The 25,503-nt window shown below is 36.6% G+C and overlaps 1 protein-coding gene across 2 annotated transcripts in view; it reads left to right on the top strand.

The window, feature by feature from the left end:
• The window catches only part of BRWD1 (bromodomain and WD repeat domain containing 1), a 119,509-nt gene that overhangs the window by 24,996 nt on the left and 69,010 nt on the right, over nucleotides 1-25,503 (top strand). For both annotated transcript variants that reach the window (XM_038581507.1, XM_038581506.1), the window contains exons 9-17: nucleotides 9,917-10,017; nucleotides 11,601-11,671; nucleotides 13,264-13,364; nucleotides 14,295-14,335; nucleotides 15,463-15,561; nucleotides 17,699-17,849; nucleotides 18,105-18,239; nucleotides 22,364-22,492; nucleotides 22,961-23,186. In XM_038581507.1, coding sequence (XP_038437435.1) covers nucleotides 9,917-10,017; nucleotides 11,601-11,671; nucleotides 13,264-13,364; nucleotides 14,295-14,335; nucleotides 15,463-15,561; nucleotides 17,699-17,849; nucleotides 18,105-18,239; nucleotides 22,364-22,492; nucleotides 22,961-23,186 — 1,054 coding nt within the window. The remainder of the gene's footprint in view (nucleotides 1-9,916; nucleotides 10,018-11,600; nucleotides 11,672-13,263; nucleotides 13,365-14,294; nucleotides 14,336-15,462; nucleotides 15,562-17,698; nucleotides 17,850-18,104; nucleotides 18,240-22,363; nucleotides 22,493-22,960; nucleotides 23,187-25,503) is intronic.

Here is a 25,503-nt window from a genome sequence, read left to right as displayed (position 1 = left end):
CAGCAGTTGTGCTTAATGTGTATGTGAATCACTTGGAGGCCTTGTTTAAAATACAGATTGCTAGGCCCCACCACCAAAGATTCTGAAATGTCATAGGTAGGGCCCAAGAATTTGCATTTATAATAATTTTCCAGGTGCTGCTGCTACTCCAGGGACTGCACTTTCAGGATCATTGATCTAAAGGCTTGATCACCTTGAGACGTATTCTCTTCTAGGCATGAAATGTCTGGTGGTTTCTCTGTAGCAGTAACCGATGATACTGTCTTAGAGCCATTGGTTCATTCAGAACTGAAAATGGTGCTATTTGGTCAATTTTTAAAAAATTAACAGTTTGTTAGGAGATACTGATTTGTAAGGCCTTTTAAGACACCTTGCTGCCTCTGATTTGAATTTGGATAAAACTGTGGGGGCGGTTCCACTTTCAGGTGCTGATTGACCCAGGCAGGCTTCTATGTTAAGTGGTCCCTAGATTTGGTGGGAAGTTCTGTGACTAGAAACTTTTTGGGTCCATTTTGTTGAAGAGCAAAAACAATATAGTTTTGAATGAAAACACCATAATTGGGATGGTGTTTTATTTTGAAATTTTAAGTAAGATTTTGATGTGCCTGTTTATTTTTAGGCGAGGAGTTTTCTCAAAAGTTTTCATAGTTTGAACATTAATTCGAATCCTACTTGTGTGTACCACAGTTGACATTGTGTTATTTAATACGAATTTCTAGGCCAGTTTATTTTGTAGCAGAGGAGAAAACTTCTGACTTTGTGCTGGTGTCTGTCTTAAAACCGTTATGGAATCCCTCAGTGTGAAAGTGGAGCTCTAGTCTTTCCTGAAACCCATTCCTTTGGTAATGGGGCCCACCCAGTTGTACTTACTGAAAATATCTGAAAAGTCTCTTTGGGTAGTAGTAAGTTTTTAATAACATCAGAAAGTTAATCTGTGCTTGCCAATGATTACCAAAGTTCAAAGTCAAACAAGTACACAATTTTAGTTACTAATCTTTTTTATGTTCTTTGACCTGTTACTGGCATATAGAAACCATTTTTAATTTTAGTAAAGATTTTTCTTCCAGTTTCTATGAAGATATATAAGTAATATTGTTTACAGAAAAATTAGACAGTAGTTAATAGCAAGTAAGAAAATAAGCATCCGTGATCCTACCATTTAGGAATAGTCACTGTGAATATTTTTGTGTATACCTTTTTAAGGTGTAGCATTATACAGTGTCATTTGATATAATTTACATTCTCAAAAATGTTAGTATTATTACCACTGGAGGTAGAACCTTTTGTTTGAAAGAATAGCAATTGAGGATTCCATAGGAAGGAAAGATACTGTATAGCTGGCTTGGACTAGCTTTCCTTTTTAAAAACAACTCGAAAGCTGAACAAAGGTGAAAAAACACCTGAGGTACATATAATGAGAAATTAGGGTACTAAGATATGGTGGATAAGGAAAGCCTAGAGTGAGGAGCTGTGAATTGGAAGGCATTTGCCAATTCCAGAGGAGGTGGCCAAAAAGCTTAGTGGAATTTTTGACACACTTGTAGGGGTAGAGAGGGTATATCTTGGAAGTACCTACACATAAATTCAACTAATAGAGTAGAACAGAAAAATTTGCAGCAGAGAATTAACTGGAAGTTAGTAGAAAGGAAATTCTGGAGTTAAAATATAAAGCTGAATTTTAGAATTGAGTGGATGATTTTAACAGCAGATTAGCGATGACTAAAGACATTGGAGATATAATGAACTGGAAGTGAGGTCAGAAGAAAATAAATTAATTGAAAGCACAGCGGGAAGAGGTTGGACTCTCAGGCTCCTGCTGAAAAGATACTGCATGTCTGTACATACATATGTGCCACATGTGTGATTGTGTTTCCTGAACAAGAGGAGAGAATGAAGCAGAGATGTACTTGAAGTGGTAACAGTTGAGAGTTTTGCAAAATGTGCTAGAGAAATAGAGCCACCGATTGCAGAAACATCGAGGACCCTGAGCAGAATGAAGAAGAATACAGAAGACTGCAGCTGTTAAATATCACCCTACAGAGGAATCTTAAAGTAACCAGAAAAAAAAAAAAAAAAAGCAATAAGACAGATGATTAGCTTCTCAGTAGGACAGTGGAAGTTGATAGACAAATATTCCTTCTAAGGTACTATAGGGCACCTGGCTGGCTCAGTCAGTAGAGCATGCAACTTATTCTTGGGGTTGTGTGATCAAGCCCCACATTGGGCATAGAGCTTACTTGATAAATATATTAAAAAACTAAAAATAATCTTATATTTGGGGTTATTTAAACAAAGTGCTAATAGAAAATGACTGTCAAGAATTCTGAACCTATTGAAAATATCAAAGTGCTTTAAACGTATTTTCAGACAATTCCCTAGCAATAGAACAGCCCCAAGGGGGAGTTCTAAATAGTATTCTTAAAGCTGAGATGGAAATTTGATCCCAGGCTTGGAGATACAAGAAAGAATGAAGAGTTAAAGACAAAAAAGTAGGTGGGCAAATGATAAAAAGCATTGATTGTATACAAGTATATAATAGCTATGGGTTTAAAAATACATAGAGAATCAAACTAACAAATAATAGTAACGAAAGCTTGTATATCAGAAGGTGGTAACTTTAGTATTTTAACATCTTTGCATTGTTTGAGAAGTGAAGTAGACTTTTATTTATTTTTTTATTTTTTTATTTTTTAAAATTAAAAAAAAATTTATTTATGATAGTCACACACAGAGAGAGGCAGAGACATAGGCAGAGGGAGAAGCAGGCTCCATGCACCGGGAGCCTGACGTGGGATTTGATCCTGGGTCTCCAGGATCGCGCCCTGGGCCAAAGGCAGGCGCCAAACCGCTGCGCCACCCAGGGATCCCCTGAAGTAGACTTTTAATAAGATGAAGATGCATTTTGTAATCTCCAAATTAACAACTAAGAGAAAAGCTACCAAGCTAATAGGGAAATACAGAAAAATTAAAAAAAAAAAAAAAAGGCAAGAGAAAGGTGGGAAGTCCTAGAATGCTACGAGGCTGTTACCAGATAACAGTATGTTTATGAACACTGTATTTCTAAGTGTGTTTAGGTGGTTCTAGTGAGAGACAGATTTCAGACGACTAAGAAATGAAACCCCACCTTCACTGTAAGGCTATAGGGAGGCTGGAAGTAAAGGATGGAAGGCTTTTGCCAACATTAATCATAAGAAGACTGGTGTTGCATGCTAATACTAGATAATAGGGCCTCAAGGCAATTAATATTTTTAGAGGCAAAGCTGGACAATTTATAATAAAAGGTTTCATGAGACAGAAGAGTTCTAAATGTAGGAGTGTGGCATCAGTTTACATAAAGCAACAATAGAGTTTATGGGGGAAAAATGGGTCTCCATAATCACAGTGAAAGATGAACATACCTCTGTCTCCATAATTGAAAGAAGAATCTAAGCTCTTAAGAAATCTCGATTTGAACTACATCAATAATTTGACCTGGATGCTGGATTGAAATGTTGCATATAATATCTGCATTTTATTTCTTTATGACCATAAGTGGGGTGTTTATTATATATAACCACTGTCCCATTCTGACCCTTAAAGCAAGTTCTCAACAAATTTTAAAAGATTGAAATAATCCTAAGTATATATTTTCTGACAGTAGTGCAGTTAAGCCAGAGACTACAAACAGCCAGATTTAATAGGAAAATAATTCTCAAATTAATCATTATACTTTTAAATAAGCAATGTATCATAGGAGAAATCACAACAAAAATTTGAGAATACTTGAACTGATTAATAATGAAAATATTGGGTATTATATACTGTGGGATGTAGAGTTTGGTTGGCAGCCACCAGGATGGCACTCAGTGATTCTTGCCCCCTGGACTCACGTCCCCATATTGAATAGGGTTGACCTGTCTTATTCTCTTGACTCATTCATCTTGAGAGAAACCAGCTGTCATGCTGATAGGATCATCAAACAGTCCTATGGACTGTTTCATGGCATTCATAACAATTAACTGAAGTTTCCTGCCATTTTTGGAAGTAGGTCCTCCATCCCCCAGGTAAGTCCAGGCTGACATCTACTGCATCCTCATAAGACCCTGAGCCAGAACCAACCTAAATTGCTCCTGAATTCTTGACCTTTAGTGACTGGGGTATGAATATATATTATTTCTAGTAGCTACATTTTGGGGTAATATGTTACATGGCATTAGATTACCAAAGGGAGGGACTCCTGGGTGGCTTAGTGGTTGAGCATCTGCCTCTGTCTCAGGGTGTGATCCTAGGGACCCACATCGGACTCCCTACATGAAGCCTGCTTCTCACTTTGCCTGTGTCTGCCTCTCTCTCTCTGTCTCTCATGAATAAATAAAATCTAAAAAAAATTAAAAATAAATTAAAAAAAGATCACCAAAGTGCATGTATATTCGTCAGGAAGTTAGAAAAAAACAGGAAACTGTAGAGGATGAGGACCTTAGGAAGATATACAGAAATGAAGGCTTGAAAAAGTAAGCATAACAGTAGAGAGGATTAGCAAAGCCAAAATTTCTTTGAAAGAATAAAATGTTGGTTTAAGACAGATTGATCAAGGAAGAAAAAAATGTCAAAAATAACCATTATCAGCTTTGAAAAAGAGGCATTTCTATAGACCCTTTAGATATAAAAAGAGGATATTTTATTTATTTCTTTAAAAAGTTTTTTTGATGTCATCTCTACCCTCTGTGTGGGGCTCAAACTTGTGACCATGAGACTGAGAGTTGCTTGCTCTTCTGACTGAGCCAACCATTGGCAGGCTGGGTGGCTTAGCGGTTTAGCACCGCCTTTGGCCCAGGTCCTGATCCTGGAGCCCTGGGATCGAGTCCCGCGTTGGGCTCCCTGCGTGGAGCCTGCTTCTCCCTCTGCCTGTACCTTTGCCTCTCTCTCTCTCTCTGTGTCTCTCATGAATAAATAAATAAATAAGATCTTAAAAAAAAAAAAAAAGACTGAGCCAACCAGGCATTCCTAAAAAGAGGATATTTTAGATGGCTATATAGGAAATTTGAAAATTAAGTTGCTACAGATAAATATTCAAAACCCTTTCAAGACTGCCACAGAAAGGAAAATCTGAATAGATCTATATAATTATAAAGCTGTGTGGTTAAATTTTTTTATCCACCTATCAGTATTTCTGTAAAAAAATTTTAACTTGAATCTCATGAGGAAGCATGTCAGATAAATTCAAATTAAGAAACTGAAATAAGTCTCATATCCTTCAAAACTTCAGTTTCAAGAAAGGCAAAAAGAAAATGATATAAGGTAACTAAGAAAATGGTAGAAGTATAAATGCAACGTGAGAGCCTTGATTTTTGCCCTGGCTTTAGGAGTGAAGAAAACCTATAAAGCAAATTTGAGAAATGAGAAATTTCATTATGAACTATGTATTACATACTAGTATTATATTGATACTAAATTTCTTGAGTGTTGACAAGCTTGTTATAGTTCAGGAGTAGAAAGTGACTGTTCTTAGGAGACTCATGGTAAGGCTCTTAGGGCTGAAGTGTCATGATTCAGGTCCATGTGGTTCATGTCTATCCATTTATGCCAAGAAACAGGTGTGACACCATATTACATGTATGATATACTTTAAAAAGCCATGGGAATCCACTGAAAATACTTGGACAGGTTACAGTTTTTCTTCTAAAATAGTAACTCTGGGACCAGATAGTGGCAGTGGCTGCACTGCATGTAAATGTGCTAAATGCAACTGAATTGTACATGTTATTTATTTATTTATTTTTGGAGAGAAGGGGAGAGAGAATGAGAAGGGCAGAAGGAAACGGGAGAGAGAATTTTTTTTTTTACTTTTTTTTTTTTTAAGATTTTATTTATTTATTCATGAGAGACACAGAGAAAGAAGTAGAGACATAGAGGGGAAAAGCAGGCTCCTCACAGGGAGCCTGATGTGGGACTTGATCTAGGGACTGAAATCAATCCCTGAGCCAAAGGCAGACACCTACCTGCTGAGCCATCCAGGCATCCTGCGGAGAGGGAATCTTAAGCAGACTCCATGCTCCGTAGAGAGACTGATGTGTGGCTCCATCTCATGACACTGAGATCATGACTTTACCTGAAATCAAGTCAGATGCTTAACCAGCTGAGCCACCCAGGTGCCCTGTGAATTGTACATTTTAAAATCGCTAAAATGATGAGTTTTATATTATACAAATTCCACCCCCCTGCTCTGTCTAGAATGCACATGTAATAAACACACAGGAAAGATTGCTAAATGCATTTTAGCAGTTAATAGGGCAGCTGTCTTTTTTTTTTTTTTTTTAAAGATTTTACTTGTTTACTCATGAGAGACACAGAGAGAGAAAGAGAGGCAGAGACACAGGCAGAGGGAGAAGCAGGCCCCATGCAGGGAGCCCGACGTGGGCCTGGATCTTGGGACTTCAGGATCACGCCCGGGACTGAAGGCGGCGCTAAACCGCTGAGCCACCTGGGCTGCCCAGGCAGCTGTCTTTGAATAATGTATTCTTTAATAGCAAAAATAGAGGATAGCATACATTAGAAACTCCTTGTTTTGCCAGCAAACAAGTTATAAAAGTAGAAATTACGCTCCCAGGCATATGTTATATACTGAACAGTTACTCAAAATGTGTAGATTTCAAGAAAACTATTTTGACTTTGGAAGTAGCTATGTGAGCTTGTAGTACAGAATCATAAAGCCACCAGGGACTTTGAGGAAATATACTTCTTACTGTTTCCTTTATGCAGGACTTTCCTAACCCATCTTGGAAAAGTGAGACTCATATTTTATTATCCAGAAATACAGATATATGGTTACTGATCAGTAGTTTTGAGGATGATGAATGAAACATGGCTGGCTGTCAGTGACACTGCATTTGAGGAATGTTGCTGCTTAGAAACAGAGGGAAGGCTTGAAAGGTTAGAAACACCTGTTGGATGCCAAAAAAAAAAGGAAAACTCAAGCTCGGAGGTCTCACTTGTGAATTCTATTAAACTTACTAGAACTGCTGAGATCTTAGTAAACTGAATAAAAATAGGACCTGTGTCTTTTTTTTTTTTTTTTTTAAGATTTTATTTATTTATTCATGAGAGACACAGAGAGCGAGGCAGAGATACAGGCAGAGAGAGAAGCAGGCTCCATGCAGGGAGCCCGACGTGGGACTCGATCAGGATCATACACCGTGGGCTGAAGGCGGCGCTAAACCGCTGAGCCACCCAGGCTGCCCGGACATATGTCTTAAACCAGAACTTCACTATAAACCACCAATAATTGATTAGCAAATATAATGGGTTAAGAAGAACATAATCCACAATAGCAACAGAAGCCTTCAAACACACTGGGAAATGGGAAAAGTCTATATGAAGAAAGGTCTTAGAAATAATGACAGAACCTGAAAATGTCTAGTATACTCCAGAATCAGAAGATTCAGGGCTGTAAAGATATTATATCTCTCCAAATCTTGGTATAAAGTTAGTGTGTCTATGTTTGAAATCTCAGGTGCTTTGTTTTAATGGACTTTAGCATGCCATTAAGTTCACTTAGAAGAAAATAAGCACAAATCTCCCGTGCCCCCATCCTAAACAAAACAAGCCTCATAACTTTTGCCATGCTAGATACTTAATAATACTTTAGAGGTGTTACAGAGAAAACAGTATGGTGTTGAGCTAGGGACAAAATAGAGAGCAGCACCACTTATATCTAAGAATTGGATTTAGTTAGAACATAGGTGACTTAAAGTGGTTACTTTTCCGCAGAAATTCAGGTTTAGAATTCTTAAAGTATTCTATGCAAATTTATAAATTTTACTGTGATGTTTTAATTAATGAGAATATTCGATTCTTAATATACCTTCACTTACTGCTTTTAATGGAATATTCTCCAAAACTCAGTTTTAGTCTGTATTCTGGAACATATCTGCTTAGATGTAAATGATCACTGTTAACGTGTTGGGAAAAAACGCCCCTTTTTTCCTGGGCTTGAGAAGAAGGAACCTGGAAGAAGCTTCTTTGAAGAAGTATTAGGTTCAAATCCTACCTCCCTTTCAGAGTGTATAATCTTGGGAAAAAGTCATAAAACAGATAATAAACTATATGTCTCTGGGACGTTTTAATGATAAATAATTATGTAAATAACCTGAAAAAAATTCTTCGCAGCTCTTTCCTTTCTGTTAGTGGCACTGGTCTTTGTTTGCTGAGCTCCTTTGTCTTGAATGCCTTATGAGTCAGAGAGTTGTGGTGTTGCTCATAGCTTTCCTCCCCATTCTGGGGGAAGGAAGGGACTACTTCCTTCCAGTTAAGGTTTTTAGATTAACTGGATGGATTCTTAGTTATTGTTCTTATCTGTTTCCTTTCAGTAACTATTGTATACTACTGTGTGACCGACACATTTGGGGTTTAGTTGAGAACTGCAGTTACTTCTTGCTCTCTACCCATTTAACCCATTCCTCCACCACTTCCAAAAATGAGCACTTGAGTCATCTAGATATTTCTGTTGATACCATATACCATATTCCCTCTCACTTTGGTACTTTTGTTCATATTCTTTTGCCTAGTTTGTTTTCTTTTTTTTTTTTTTTTTAATTTTTTTTTTAACTTTTATTTATTTATGATAGTCACAGAGAGAGAGAGAGAGAGGCAGAGACATAGGCAGAGGGAGAAGCAGGCTCCATGCACCGGGAGCCTGATGTGGGATTCGATCCCGGGTCTCCAGGATCGCGCCCTGGGCCAAAGGCAGGCGCCAAACCGCTGCGCCACCCAGGGATCCCTTGCCTAGTTTGTTTTCTTTGTATTTTTCTCTTCATCCTTTAAGTCCTGTTAGATTCTGGTCCAAATTGGCCTTCTGTTTAGCTTGTTTATGTAACACAGTTGAACTTTGTTAAACATAGCCCTTCTGAAGTTACAGTTTATTTCTTGTGTTTTCTTAGAATACTTTTATAGTTTTCTTTTTATTTTATTTATTTATTTATTTTATTTATTTATTTATTTTAATATTTTATTTATTTATGACAGATACAGAGAGAGAGAGAGAGGCAGAGACACAGGCAGAGGGAGAAGCAGGCTCCATGCACCGGGAACCCGATGTGGGATTCGATCCCGGGTCTCCAGGATCACGCCCTGGGCCAAAGGCAGGCGCCAAACCGCTGTGCCACCCAGGGATCCCATAGTTTTCTTTTTAAAATAGTTTGTTGATGCACTTGAAATTTATCCTGGTGTACAGTCTGAAGAATAGCTTCCAGATTGCTGCATAGTTGGTAAAGCATTTATGTAGTGATCTATTGCTTCCCCAACCGATTTGAGATGGCACCTTTATCTTAACTCTCACATTAAAGTCTGTTTTGGACTTTATGATTTATTTTTCCATTGGTCACTGTATTAGTGTACCTACCATGTCCTATAATTTTAATTATTGAGGTTTTGTGACAGCTTTCATTTTAATAGGACCAGGTCTTCACTTTATTTTTTATTTTTTTATTTTTTATTTTATTTTATTTTTAAAATTTTTATTTACTTATGATAGTCACACAGAGAGACAGAGAGAGGCAGAGACATAGGCAGAGGGAGAAGCAGGCTCCATGCACCGGGAGCCCAACGAGGGATTCGATCCCGGGTCTCCAGGATCGCACCCTGGGCCAAAGGCAGGCGCTAAACCGCTGCGCCACCCAGGGTTCCCTTCACTTTATTTTTGTAGAAGTTTTTCTGGCTATTCTTGTTTATTAGTTTTGAAAGTAATCTTTTATTGAGATCACATTACGTATATAAATTAGAGATAGACTAAAGATTATGATTTTCCAGTGTAATATAGTCATTTGTATTTTGTAATTCTTACGTTTTACTTGTGTCAGTTGAAATTAACTTTGAAAAACCATTAAACTACGACTTAATTAGAAGCCCAGGAACCTGAATTGTCTGTGTTATTGCTTTTTAGTTTAGCCCAATGGCCAAAGGCTCCCAAAGATACATGGTCTCTACTGGTGCTGATGGGACAGTTTGTTTCTGGCAGTGGGATTTAGAATCCCTGAAATTCAGGTAAGTGGCTGTAATTGTGTGATAAGTTTTCTTTCTTTAATGTTTAATTTAGTCTAATGAGATGAAATCTGATTATAAAGGGAAGTTTGGTAAAGTAGTTGCCTTTTTACTTTTTTAGTGTATAAGGCATTAATGTTTTATTCACTTTACAATATAATATTTATTATTTTTTTTTTCAATTTTTATTTATTTATGATAGAGAGAGAGAGAGAGGCAGAGACATAGGCAGAGGGATAAGCAGGCTCCATGCACCGGGATGCCCGATGTGGGATTCGATCCCAGGTCTCCAGGATCGTGCCCTGGGCCAAAGGCAGGCGCCAAACCGCTGCGCCACCCAGGGATCCCTAATATAATATTTATTTTTAAAGATTTATGTATTTTAGAGAGAGAATGTACAGGGGGAGGGGCAAAGGGAGAAGGAGAGAGAGAATCTCAACCAGACTCCCTGCTTAGTGCCGAGCCCAACTTGGGGCTTGATTTCACAACCTTGAGATCATGACCTGAGCTGAAATCAAGAGTTGGATGCTTAACCAACTGTGCTACCCAGGAGCCCCTACAATGTACTATTTAGAGGGGTATGTAAAAGAAGCATAGCAATTCTTAGTGTGTACATTTTGTGGAAAAATAAGGGAGATTGTATGTATGTGAAACATTTTAAAAAATGTTAGAAATGTATAATTAGATGCATACTCAAAAATTTAGGCCGGATTCCTTAAGAATCTGAAGACCGGTTATAGATCTGTGCTGTCCAGAATGGTACCCCCCAGCTCTGTGTGACGGTCGAGCACTGTACTGGGGGTAGTACAGTTGAGGAACTGCACTTCAGGTGTGGGTAGTACAGTTGAGGAACTGAATTATTAGTTTCATCTTAAAAACTGATACTTGATTCAGGTATCACAAAACCGTTAAGCATGTTTGATATAACTTGACTGTGTTGAATTTAGTTTTTCAACTGTGAGTTTTATGAAACCTGAATACAGATCAAGTATCTTTGATGAAAACTGTTCAAATTGAAATGTAGTATGTATCTTGTATATTCTATTCTGGAAGATTTCAAAGATATAATATGAAAAGAATCTAAAGTTCTCAATATTTTATTTTTATGTGGTATTTTGGATATATTAGCTTGAATGAAATAAAACTGATTTTATCTTTTTTACATTTAATGTGGCTACTATAAAAATTTGAGGTTACATGTGTGGCTCGCATTGTTTCTGTTGAGTAGTGCTGTTCCCTGGTGGTTGTGTACCCCGCCCTCGAGCCTGGATGGCAGATTTACTTGCATGAGCTTTAGTCTCCTCAGTAACAAGATATGGGAGTCAGTAGGTCTGCTCTGGCTGTGGGATAGGAGTCTTGTGGACACACAGATTGGACAGTGCCTTCCAGAGTCCATCCAGCTATAATACCATATGCACAAATACTTGTGGGGTACTTTATAAATAAGGTACTTTAATAAGGTACTTTATAAGGTATAATAATGTACTTTATAAAAAATATTTGAATATGCTAGATTAAAACCAACATTGTAAACTCTGTTAGTGTGGAACAAATGAGTTATAAAATAACATCTTCTTCTTTTAAAGCCCACGTCCCCTGAAGTTCACTGAAAAGCCTAGACCAGGTGTTCAGATGCTTTGTTCTTCTTTTAGTGTTGGTAAGATAACTTTAGTAATTTTTTCTCTTAGTTTTATGTAGCATTTGTTGAATGACCGCATTATTGCTAACAGTGTTTATCAGATGGATGGTAGATGACTTATGCCCATTTCATTAGGTTTAATCCAAGATGTTTATTTAATTAGTTTTTTCCTTGTCTTTTACTCCCCCATGCTACCATTCTCTGATTTTAATGGTAAACAGAGTCAGCTGGTGAAAGGAGGCTTAAGGTGTCCCAATGGGTCCCCTGTGTGAGATATACCAAAACCGTGGTTTTCTTGAACAGGCTGAACTGCAGATTTTTATAGTTTAAGTTTGTTTTCCACTCATTTTTGTGAAATTATTGTACATTTTCTTTTCTTGTATAGTGAACTTGTAATCTTTTTTAGGAGAAGTCCAGGACTTTCTCCCATAAAAGCCTGAAAACTTGAATAAGTCAATTTTGTATTCTGAAGCTAGTATATGAAGTTTAGAAAGCAGAGCCCCTTTTGTCAAACACCTTTGAGTAGCAGAACATATGGTTGCCACAATTAATAAAGTAGTAGGAGATAGTAGTGAACATGTCCAGATTGAATATTTTTTTAATTAAAGTCCCATCTGATGTATGTATTTTTTTTTTTTTGTATGTTCTGTTCTGTTTTTTTTTTTTTTTTTTTTTTTTTCCCTCCAAACACCATCAAACAGTTCTCCAGCACTGGCAGGGTGTCCTGCTGTTCATTTCTATTCTGATATCTACCTAAAGAACACCGTGAGATCCCACAGGTTAAGGGCTCAGATCCCTAAATGGGATCTAAAAGATCCCATTTCCCCCCTTCAGACCAGGTTGTCAACCGGGGTTCTGACTACCTGGCTAAAGATCAGAGGTCCCTACAACCTCCTTTGTGGGTTTGATTATTTTGCTAGAACAGCTCAACAGAACTTAAACATTTTACTAGATTTCCAGCTTATTATAAAAGTATATCATTGAGTAACAGCCACACGGATGTTAAAGTGTATGGGCGCTCTCTAGGCATGCTTCTCTTTCCAAATCTTTCCAGGTTCACCAACTTGGAAGCCCTGTCCTTTAAGGTTTTTATGGAGGCTCTGTTACATAGCAACAGTTGATTAAGTCACTGGTGATTGATTCCCCTCCCCTTTTCCCTCCAGAGGTCAGGGGAGCTGGACAGAAAGTGCCAATCTTCTGATCACGTGGTTGGTACTTCTGGCAGTCAGCATTCCCATTCTTAGGTGCACTCTCCAAGAGTCACTTCATTAATATAAACTCTGGTTTGGGCAAAATGGATTTGTGATGAATATCAAGATACTTGGATCAGTATTATTGTTTAGGAAGTCCCAAGGGTTTTAGGAGCTCTGTGCCAAAAAGGGATGAAGACCAAATACATATATTTTTTATTGTAAATTACAACACCACTTTGCATTATATTTATTTTAAAAGGTCTTTCTTTATACAATGAGTTAGAAAGTGGATCTTTTGAGATAAACTTAATTTTGGGATAAGAGATCTTGCTTATTAGTAAGTTGACATAGAAATTTGGTTTGTTTGGATATTGGTTAACAAACTGAGTTTTTAAATCTTAACATTTTTTATTTCAGGTGGTATGTTTTTAGCCACTGGTAGTACTGATCATGTTATCAGAATGTATTTTTTGGGTTTTGAAGCACCTGAAAAAATTGCAGAACTTGAAAGCCACACTGTAAGTATTTATGTTATAAAATTCTGCAGATTCCTATTGGTACATAGTTAAATATCGCTAACAAAATTGTTACTTAATCCGATTTTAAATGTAGGAGGGATTGCATATAAAGGTAAGGATATTGGGATCCCTGGGTGGCACAGTGGTTTAGTGCCTGCCTTTGGTCCAGGGCGCGATCCTGGAGTCCCGGGATCGAATCCCACGTTGGGCTCCCGGTGCATGGAGCCTGCTTCTCCCTCTGCCTGTGTCTCTGCCTCTCTCTCTCTCTGTGTGACTATCATAAAAAAAAATTAAATTAAATTAAATTAAAAAAAAAGGTAAGGATATTATTGACAACTAAGTATGTGACTGTGCTAATATTTTGTGGTTATTTCAGCCTTACTGTTGAAAGTCTTGATTATGACAGTTTATCTGGGTGGGTTTAGTTTCAAGGGGCCTATTCCCCTTAATCATGCTCATGAAATAAGAATGTTGTTTTATTAATGTATAGTAAGATAGATAACTCAGGATTTCTGGTCAGTGGTCAGGTCATCATTTTTCCTATAGGAAGTTCTATGAAGTTCTTTGATAAACAGATCCAGATCACTTTAAAAGAAAAAAAAATTTTCTATACCTAATCAGTCATCAAAGTGATGCCTTGTTTTCAGCTGCTTTGTTTTCATCACTTTCCACATTTGAATTCTCCTAGAGATGTAATTCATTTTAAGTATAGTTGTAAATTTAGAAGGAGGGTTTCCTTGTAGTCTCGTTGGGGTCCTTGGTTTTTTTGCTCTTAATGTAGGATACGCATGTGAGCGAAGGGGCTCAACACGAGTATGCATTCTTGTTTTAAACGAAATGTGCTTCTAGTTCTAAAATGTTTTCTTTTTGTTGTTTTATTTATGAACAAGAGTGTGATCACTTTTGTGTTTGTTTTCTGTCCCCTTTTAGGATAAAGTTGATAGTATCCAATTTTGTAACAATGGTGATCGGTAAGTGTGTCTGTGAGTGTGTTTTTAGGCAAATACACTGTGCTTCATATTAGTGCAGCTGATATATCACTTTGTATATTGCAGGCAGTTAGTGCTAAGTGTTATCTGTATGAACGTGTCTGTAGCAGGGAGGGAAACACATGAAGCACATAGGTTTTTAGAATTGTAGCTTCCACTGGCTCCTGTGGCCAAAAGGAGCTCCTCTATTAGGTGTAAAGATGATGAAATTCCTAATGTTAGAATAATTAAAAAAAAAAAAAATCTCTTCTAATAAACCACTGTGATGGGTCATGCAACAAAATTGTCACTTAAATTACTCCCTCCTGGTCCCTAATTTCAGGTGCCTTTCCTAAACTGCATTTTTTAAAAAATAAATTTATTTTTTATTGGTGTTCAATTTGCCAACATATAGAATAACACCCAGTGCTCATCCCATCAAGTGCCCCCATCAGTGTCCGTCACCCAGTCACCCCCACTCCGTGCCCACCTCCCCTTCCACCACCCCTCATTCGTTTCCCAGAGTTAGGAGTCTCTCATGTTCTGTCTCCCTTTCTGATATTTCCCACTCATTTTTTTCTCCTTTTCCCTTTATTCCCTTTCACTATTTTTTATATTCCCCAAATGAATGAGGCCATATCATGTTTGTCCTTCTCCGATTGACTTATTTCACTCAGCATAATACCCTCCTAAACTGCAGTTTTTAACATTTTCCTTTGTTAAAAGATGGATTTATTTTTACATGGTGGCCAACATGAATTAGAGTTTAAATTGAAGCAGCTTACAATGGAGTTTTTGCTCTAACTGATCTTCCTGCACATCTTTGATCCTTCCTATTTTTTTTCCCCCTCCAGATACTACTTGTACATTGTCTTCTTAAAACTCAATTTGTTTGATAAGCTGTCGATTGAGTTTGAAATGTGCTTTAACTCCATAGGACCAGGCAAATGAGAGCAAACTAGATTTTTTTCCCATTCAGATTTGTTCTAAATCCCTGTCTTTTGAATTAGCACCTATACATTTACTGGCAGTCAAGATAGCTACATGAGAAATGCTTTTGCTTGTGATTTTAACTGTAGTTCTTGGTGTCCTGTACATGAGTATAAGATCTTTCTCTGAATTTTTTTAAGGTTCTTAAGTGGTAGCAGAGATGGAACAGCAAGAATTTGGAGATTTGAGCAGTTGGAATGGAGAAGTATTTTATTGGATATGGCAACCAGAGTCTCAGGGTAAGTGGAGATGGTTTGTTGGAAGCAGGTGCATCATAATTACTTGGTTCTTCTCTTGGTTGACTGCTTTGTCAGGGGATTGGAGCCACCTTCTATTATGAAGAGCAGTGATCTAAATGAATGGCTACTTCCTGCATATCTGATACATAGATACATAAATCTCATATCCCTAGGAATTTTTCCTTACTGCCTGTCTAGGGTAGTGCCATATCAAAGCTCTTAACAGTTTTTTCTAAGAAATGTTTCACATTCAGTTGTTTGGAAATCCACATGTCTAGTTTATTTTTAATAATTATAGGGGAAATTAACTCCTATTCTCTGCTGTGACTCAAAGAGCTTTATTTGGCTTTAAAATAAATTTGATCTGCACATTTTTGTGAAATGATCTGTGGTTAGGGAAGTGAGAGAAGAGTGTATACTGGAAATCAGATAATCCTTGCTCACAAACAAATCATCTCTACGATTACTTGAAAATGTTCTGTCTGGATATTCAAAACCATCTTAATGTAAGAGTGAATACTCTCAGTCCTTGATTGGTTATAATAATAAAGGTTGTTTTCATTAGGATAATTCGAAATCTCACATTTACCTGTGAACAATTATTAAGCAAAATAGGAACATCATTGTAACAACTTCAGTACAAAAAAAATTCTTTTAAAGATTTTATTTATTTATTCATGAGAGACATAGAGGCAGAGACACAGGTGGAGGGAGAAGCAGGCTCCTTACAGGGAACCTGACATGGGACTTGATCCCTGAACTGGGATTACGCCCTGAGCCAAAGGCTCAACTGCTGAGCCACTCCACCCAGGTGTCCAAATACAAAAATTTTTAATGAGACTGGAAACTGCTCAGTTTTCTTGCTGCCATGGAGCGTGCTCTGCCTGTAATTTCCCCCAATGATGGGAATATTCTTTTCTCATTTAAAATTCTACATCTTTCTAATCTTGAGAACCACAGTTTTCTGTATGTAAGAATTGATGGGTGTATTTGTTTTAGGTTTCTAATCTTGAGTGATCAACTTGATGAAATGTAGTATGTCTATTGCTTCAAGGTTATTACACAGATTTTTAGTTTAAAGAGAAGCATGGAGGCTTAGCCTTTACTCTTTTTGCCTCTTTTGTTACGCTTTTCCCTGACCAGTCTGGTTAGAATTATTCTCTTGTTGGTGTTCCATTGTGCTTATATAGATAGGTATTACATGGCACTTATTCCATATTCTTACAGCTGTTTTCTTTAATTAAAATAGGTGTTTATTAGATGTTTATAATTTCTTAAGATGTATTATCTGACTGCAAAAGCAGCTAGGTTTTACCTTCTCTCTGTTACTGACTATATTTTACAGAGATACTTTCCCTATCTTGTTAATTAAGGCTGCAGAATATTGCAGACATTTGTATTCAAGGCCATTCTTGCCAAGAGACCCATAGTAACCATCTATAGGGAAGTGTAAAGAGATGAGTACAGTTTTATTTATAGTTCAACAGATTGAATATCTGTGTGCTAGGCACTTTTCTAGACATTGGAGATGTGAAAATGCATTACCTTCTTTCTGTTGTCTTAAAATTTTCTTGTCATCTTCTCTGGAGAGAGAGATAACAAAATTATTGTTCTTAGGGCTTGGGGTCACGGGAAGGGAATAATAGAAAAGGAGTAGAGAGAAAAAGCTTTGCTTTTATGATCAGAAGTGGTGTCCTAACATCTGCTTTCATTTAGACTGAACAGTGTTTTCTCTTTCCTTTCCTTTTTTTTTTTTTTTAAGATTTTACTTATTTATTTAGAGCATATACAAGCAGGAGAAGGGGCGGGGGGCGGGGGCAGATAGCATCTCGAGCAGACTCCATGTTCAGTGCAGAGCTTGACACGGTGCTTGATCCCAGGACCGTGAGATTATGACCTGAGCCAAAATCAACAGCCAGATACTTAACCAGCTGAGCCACCCAGGTGCCCCTGAACTGTTTCTTACTCATCCCCTTCTCGTCCCAGTTGTGTCATAATCTGTTCATAGATAATCTGTTATGGGTCAGATGTACATTAGATATATGATTATGTATGGACATGAACTGGATCACTTCAGTTATTTTTGTACTGATTGTACTTTTCAAATGAATTTACACATTGTGTATGTTTTCCTTAGGGACTTATCTTTGGAAGAGGAAAGGTTTATGAAACCCAAAGTCACAATGATTGCTTGGAATCAGAATGATAGCATTGTCGTCACAGCTGTGAATGATCACGTCCTTAAAGTGTGGAATTCTTACACAGGACAACTGCTTCATAACTTACTGGTAGGTTTGTTTTTATATAATGTAACAAATCAATATTTTTTTGGAACTGTAATTTGATTTTTGAAGCTATAAAATATGTTAAAAGTTTTGTCCACTGATTATCAAATGAGTAGAAATTTATAGATATGCTGATGTTCAAATCACTATCATTAGTATATTTTTAAAAGTCCTTACACGCTATGACAATATGGGTTTTTAATTTTAAACTTAATGGCTTGCAAACCCTCTTTAACTATATGACTTTGTTGAATAAAGGGACATGCTGATGAAGTATTTGTTTTGGAGACACATCCCTTTGATTCCAGAATTATGTTATCTGCAGGACATGATGGCAGCATATTTATATGGGATATTACAAAAGGCACCAAGGTGAAACATTATTTTAATATGGTAAGTGAAGTGTATCTTAATGTACGCTTGCATTGGTTTCAAGTATTCGGATTATGAAGTTTAGCCAGAACCTAATCTGTATGTTTTGGCAGTTTATATAGGAATCAGGATACGTGAAGCCTAATAAATATCTGCCAGACATACATGTATAGATACTCATGAAATTCTCTCTGTAACTGAGTCACACTAGGGAAGGAATTTCAAATGATTTATTTAGCCCTCTGTATATATGTGAATGTGTTTGAATTTGTTTAAATTAGCAAAATCATGGTTATTATACATATTTTCACTAAATTTATTGAAATATTTGGTAATAAAACAATACTGAATGAAATTGTCTGGGAATCAAAAACATCATTGGGTTTTTCCAGCCAAACACATGTAATACTTTTTTTAAACACATGTAATACTCTAAAACTGAATTAGGATCCTATTGCATATTTTAAAAAATTTCTCATATATAATCACAAGCTTGTCACCAAAATCAGCAAATTTAACATTGTTAAAATAGCATTATATTATCCAGCTTTATATTCAAATTTTGTCAATTGTTCTCGTAATGTCCTTTTAGTTATATTTGGCCCTTTGAGCAGTATTTAATTAAGGATTATGCATTATATTCGTTGGCATTATATTTCTAGGTTTCTTTAATCTTCAGAAATCCTTTTTTTTCTATTTCTCACTTTCTAACTTTTTTGAGGAGTGCAGACAATATGTTACAGAATAAATATCTGTATTTTGTCTGCTGTTTTTTTTTTTTTTGTCTGCTGTTTTTTCATGATTTGATTGTTACACCTTTTTTTGCTGCTGATTATTTTAATTTTTTATAACTACTTACTTTTAGAGAGTGTGAGTAGGGTGGGGAGGGCCAGAGAGAAAGAGAATCTCAAGTAGGCTCCGTGCCCACTGCAGAGCCAGACTCGGGGCTGGGTCTACATGACATCATGATCTGAGCTGAAATCAAGAGTCGAACACTTAACTGACTGAGCCACCCAGGGTGCCCTGATGGTGATAATTTTAAATATTTGGTAAGGTGGTATTTGCCAGGTTTCCTCACAATAAAATAGTTGTTTTCCCTCTTTGCAACTTTTTTGCCCCCTCTTTGTAACTATTAATTTTTTCATGAGGTATTTTGAGCTCTGTAAATGTCCTATTCCTCATTCAACTTTCACAGTATCCACTGAAGATTTTTAATGGCATCATTCTTTCCATATTTATTATTGGCATTCTCACATAGTTTTGTAATCTTTTTTTCATTTTATGTGAAGAATATTTTCCAGAATCTGAAATATATTTTTAAAAAATTGCAATTACATTTTTGACTGAAAATTCATCCTTTCTCAGGTTATATGGTTAACCTACTGTTGAGTGTTTAAATGGTTTCTGAAGTATGCACAGTGACATCACTTTGAATATCCAGGTACATGGATGGCTATTTATGTAGGTCTGTGATTATTTCCTTAAGTTAAATTCTGAGGGGAGTTACTGTATAAAAGAGTTTTTGTGTTGTCAAGACTATTGCTTGATATACATATGAGATGTTTTGTAAAATTACTGTAAAGTTTATTTTGTTCCAGTTCAAAGTGTAATTCATTTTAGAGGAAGTCTAATAGTAGGGTGTAGAGATGAATGTGGTTCTTAGACCTTTGATTGAAGGCCCTCTGAGTCCATGTGTTCCATGTTTTTTTTTTTTTTTTTTAAACCTTAAATTTTTTATTGCAGCATGCTTATTTTGGACAATTCTTGACAAACAGTTCAAAATGCAGTATTTATTACCATAAAATGCACTAAAATAACAAAAAACATTGCTGAATTGCACATGTGTAATTAGGCATCTCAGAAAGTTGCATCTCTGGGTTTAAATTATTGGAAAAATAAGTCTTTTTCAGCAATTTTTCTATGGTTTTAAATTTTATAGGTATCTCCATTTTCTTTTTTTTTTTTCCCATTTTCTTATTTGTTCTTTAAAACTCTTTAAGAACATTACATCCTCAATTTAACTTATCAAAACAGAAAACTACATTAATTCAGGCTTTCAGCAGAATATAACCTAAACAACTTCTGAACCAAAGCAGATTCAAGTGGACAATGGTGATCTTACTTCCAGTGAGACATACAAACTTTGCTGCATATACTGGGTTCTTTTTCAACTTCTTTTATTTTTAAAAAAGATTTTAAAATTTATTTGAGAGAGCATGTGAGCAGAGGCAAGGGGAAGAGAGAGAAGGAGAACCTTAAGCAGATTCCCACTGAATGCAGAGCCACATGTGAGGCTTGATGTAAGGCTCGATCTCATGACCCTGAGATCATGACCTGAACTGAAATCAGGAGTTGGAAGTGCCACACAGGCACCTGGACTGAGTTCTTCTTACCTTTATGGCTCAGCTGAGGGACTCCCAGTTTTCTGTTAGACAGATTTACATAGGGTTATAAATTACCACCATTATGTTATTATATTAAATACATAATAACCTTCAATGTGACATTGAATTGTTGTACAAGCACAGTTGTACATTGCATTTTGTCAGGAATCACTGTGGAGGACTCTTTAAACTATAGGGAGAAACCCAAGTCTGGCTTGCTCTGCAAGATCCTACTCAGGAAAACTTCCTTCTCTGCAGGTACCTTAGCAGAACTTTTGGTGCACTTAGGTGCACATGTATGACAGGAAATTAGCTGCCACCATCTTTGACTTGCCAGAGAAGGGCGGTTGCCTCTACTTTACCTGGACTGGAGGTTCCAGGCCAGGGGTGTGAAGTGGTGCCAGGGTACAAGTAGGGTTGTAGTGAAGGTCGCTTCTCAAAGGACTGTGTAGGTGAATTGGTGTTCCTTTGTTTTAAAAAAAATTGGAAGAAAATTATTCCGTTTATTCCTTTTTATGTTATGAGAGAATACAAATTTGTATACATATTATGTATACGTGTAATAGGGTAGTGCCTTAATTATCCCAGTAACTAAATTTTCATGTATGTTAATCAGTACACATTTATGTGTGGTATAGTGGTAGTGGAGTGTTGATTTTTTTTTTTTTTTAATTTTTATTTATGATAGTCACAGAGAGAGAGAGAGAGAGAGAGAGGCAGAGACATAGGCAGAGGGAGAAGCAGGCTCCATGCACCGGGAGCCCGACGTGGGACTCGATCCCGGGTCTCCAGGATCGTGCCCTGGGCCAAAGGCAGGCGCTAAACCGCTGCGCCACCCAGGGATCCCCTGGAGTGTTGATTTTTAAGCAATATTTGGGCATGGGATGAGTTTGTTTTGGCAGTTAGTGAGTTGGGTGATTGATTTTCCATCACTGATCAGACTTGCCCTAAAGTTCAGTTATTGGAGAGTTACAGGCTTAGACAACAAGCTGTTAATGAAACAATTCATTTATCTATAAATTGGTAGTGCTAAACTAATGTAATTTCAGTTGAAGAACAAGAATAAAAGTTGAAAAGCAGTCTATTAAGGCAACATTCATGCTGTAATTGGAGCATCCTTCCTAAACCTGTGGTAGTTTGAAATAAGGTAGGTGCAGGCATTTCCATGTGCTCTCTTGTGACTTGGCAGCATTCCTACTTTTGCATGGTGGTCAGTCATCTTAGTGGAAAGTTTATTTTTTTTTATTTATTTTTTTAAAACATTTAAAAAAATTTTTTATTTATTTATGATAGTCACAGAGAGAGAGAGGCGCAGAGACACAGGCAGAGGGAGAAGCAGGCTCCATGCACCGAGAGCCCGATGTGGGATTCGATCCCGGGTCTCCAGGATCGCACCCTGGGTCAAAGGCAGGCGCTAACCTGCTGCGCCACCCAGGGATCCCCCGGAAAGTTTAAATTCTAGAAAAGTACTGATTTTCACTCACGAATACCACACTTTGTTGATCTTGAGTCATTTATCTTGTTTATGAAATTGTCATTCATTTCTAAGAAGTAAAGGAAGACTTTACTTTGGATTGGCTTATGATCTTTCCTTCTATGATTTTGAGAAATCATTCTTAGACTAGCTATCAAGCCCCGCATTGAACATCTTGGGAAAAAAAAAGTGACGTAGCTGTAGCAGGTAATTGACATGAAAACGGTTGATAAAGCAAATGCACTTGTGTAGAATTGGTTATAACTTTTTTCCTCTGTGTTTCCTAGATTGAAGGGCAAGGACATGGAGCTGTCTTTGACTGTAAGTTTTCACAGGATGGACAGCATTTTGCCTGTACAGATTCTCATGGACACCTTCTGATATTTGGTTTTGGATGCAGCAAGCCATATGAAAAGGTCTTTTTTTTTTTTCTTTTGTAATATTTTAACCACTTTAAAAAAATTGTAATTCTAGTGTAGTCAACATACAGTGTTATGTTAGCTTCATGTGTACAATATAGTGATTCTACAATTCTGTATATTACTCAGTGCTCGTCAAGAGAAGTGTACTCTTAATTCCATTCACCTATTTCACCCATCTCCCTGCCCACCTCCCCTCTGGTAACCATCTATTTTCTATATTAAAAGTTTGTTTTTTGGTTTGTCTGTAAAAGGTTATCTTTAGTGTTTTTTTTTATAAGTAGTTATTGTAAGTAGTTATTTATAAGTAGTTATTAAGGATGTTTTGGGGGAAAAAAGAGGTTTTGAAAATATGTTAGGTGTATTGAATTAGTTTCTTTTTCAAATTATACATAGCTACTTAATATTTGTATTCTTTAACTTTTATAAACCTCAAAATGTCTATCTGTAAACTTCTTTTTTCAGATTCCTGATCAGATGTTCTTCCATACTGACTATCGACCACTGATTAGAGATTCTAATAATTATGTCTTAGATGAGCAAACTCAGCAGGCTCCTCACCTTATGCCTCCACCATTCTTGGTAGATGTAGATGGAAATCCTCATCCAACTAAATATCAGAGATTAGTACCAGGCCGAGAAAATTCTGCAGATGAACATTTGGTTCCACAGCTAGGCTATGTGGCAACAAGTAAGTGTAAATTTTTTTTTTTTAATTTTTATTTGAAAAATGTAAAATATACAGAACTCACGAACTTCTAGATCACCAGTAATAGTTTGCAGTATTTGTTTTGTCATTCTATCTCTAGATACATACAATTATTTTTAAGCACCTAAGTTCTGGACTGCATGTGTGTTCATTTATCCCTAGATAACTTCAATATGTATTTTCTAAGAACAAAGGTATTCTCTTATGTAACCATAAACAGTTACCAAATATGGCATTTAACACTGATGTAATACTGTTATGAAATCTATAGTCTGCAATCAAATGTTGTCTGTTATTCTAATGCCTGTTAAAACTTTTATTGTTCTCCCCTATGTGGATCTCAATTTGGGACTGCACATTAAAGTTAATTGTCATTGGTGAAGTTCAGGTTGTACTTTTTTTTTTTTTTTTTTTTAAGTTTATTTTTAAGTAATCTCTACACTCAATGTGGGGCTCAAACTTATTACTCTTAAGATGAAGAATCTGACTGAGCCCCCAGGTGCCCCCAGGTTGTACATTTTTTGATAGAATACAGTGTGTAAATGATGATGTAGCTTACCTGCAGCATCACATCAGGATGCTTATGATTGTGTTTTATACAAATATTGATGATGTTATTGAAAAAATTTGGTTAAGGTGGTGCCTGCCAAGTTTCTGCACCATAGTTATTTTTCTCTTTGTAATTAGTAAAACATTTGTGGGGAGATACAACTTTACCTAAAAGTTTTAGAGTCCACTGATGATTTTTGCTTGATTCAGTTGTTCCAAAGATTGCAGCAAAATGGTTGTTTTCTAATTCTGTCATCATTGCATTTGCATTTTATTAGTCTGCCTTTTATATGTTTAGACAGTTCATTAAATTTTAATATGGACTTCGGGGTTGTTATATAATGGGTTATAATCCATAATGGTTATTATTTTGTTGCTAACACTGTTTTTAGATTTGAGTGTGAGAATCTTTTCAGGCTGAGTGTTCTCTTTACTGCATCCCTTGAACATTTCCTTACTTTCTGGCACAAGATGTTTGAGTCCTGTCTTGTACTTTGCCTGCCCTAGTCAAGGGCAGAGGTTTGGTTTTGTTTTGTTTTTGTATTTGTTCCTAGTAGTGCAGTGTTTCTCTGTACAGATGTTATTAAGCAAAGAAAAAAAATGCTTCTGTTTTGTTTGGATGAGGTTTGTTTTACTAAAAGTAAAATCACTGGGCAGCCCGGGTGGCTCAGTGGTTTAGGCCGCCTCCAGCCCAGGGCATGATCCTGGAGACCCAGGATCGAGTCCTGCTTTGGGCTCCCTGCATGGAGCCTGCTTCTCCCTCTGCCTGTGTCTCTGCCCCTCTCTCTCTCTGTCTCTCATGAATAAATAAAATCTTAAAAAAAAAAAAAAAAAGTTAATCACCAGTTATATTTGAGGCTAAAACTTGATGTGTAAATCACTATATGTTTACTGTTTCAATTACATATTTTCTATTAGTTTAAGGTATAGTTTACATAAAACAAAATTCACCAAATTTAAGTTTTACAAGTCAAATTAGTTTGGCAGATGTTGAACAGTCATGTAACTACCACAATCCAGGTACAAAATGTTTCTAATACCCTCAAAAGTTCTTCTGGCTTTCTTGGAATGACTGTTCTATTTTGTCACTTTAATTTTGTATTTTTGAGGAACTTTGTATAAGTCGAATTGTACAATACTAAATCTTCTGTCTGGCTTCTTTAACTTAGCATGCTGCTTTTGAGATTCATTTTTGTTCTTGCACAGATCAGCTATTTGTTCCTGTTTGTTAATAGAGTAGTGTTGTATGCATATACTGTCATTTATTCATTCAGTAACAGTTGAAGGGCATTTGGCTTTTTTCCATTTTGGGGTTCCTCTTGGGAGTGCTGAAGTACCAAACTAACAACTGGGTTTATCTTAGGTCTTTCTTTGATTTTATTAATTTTTGCTTTATGTATTTTAAAGTTCTGTTATTAGGTGCAGACACATTTCAGATTGTTCTCTTGGTGAATTCTTTTATCGTTATGAATTGTTCCTTTTTTCCCCTAGTAGCATTTCTTCTTTTGAAGACTATTATTTTGTTTTCATATTAAAATACTAATCCAGCCAATTTTCTTTAGTATTGTCATGGTGTATCTTTTCAGTTTTTTTTTTTTTTTTCTTTTAAGATTTTATTTATTGATGAGAGACGGAGGCAGAGGGGAGAAGCAGGCTCCATGCAGGAAGCCTGATGTGGGACTTGATCCCGGGACTCCGGGATCACACCCTGGGCCGAAGGCAGGCGCTAAACTGCTGAGCCACCCAGGGA

The sequence above is a fragment of the Canis lupus genome, chromosome 31, assembly GCF_011100685.1.
Source record: "Canis lupus familiaris isolate Mischka breed German Shepherd chromosome 31, alternate assembly UU_Cfam_GSD_1.0, whole genome shotgun sequence".
NCBI classification, from domain to species: Eukaryota; Metazoa; Chordata; class Mammalia; order Carnivora; family Canidae; genus Canis; species Canis lupus.
The sequence above is the reverse complement of the archived record's forward strand: the minus strand, read 5'-3'. Positions and strand labels throughout refer to the sequence as shown.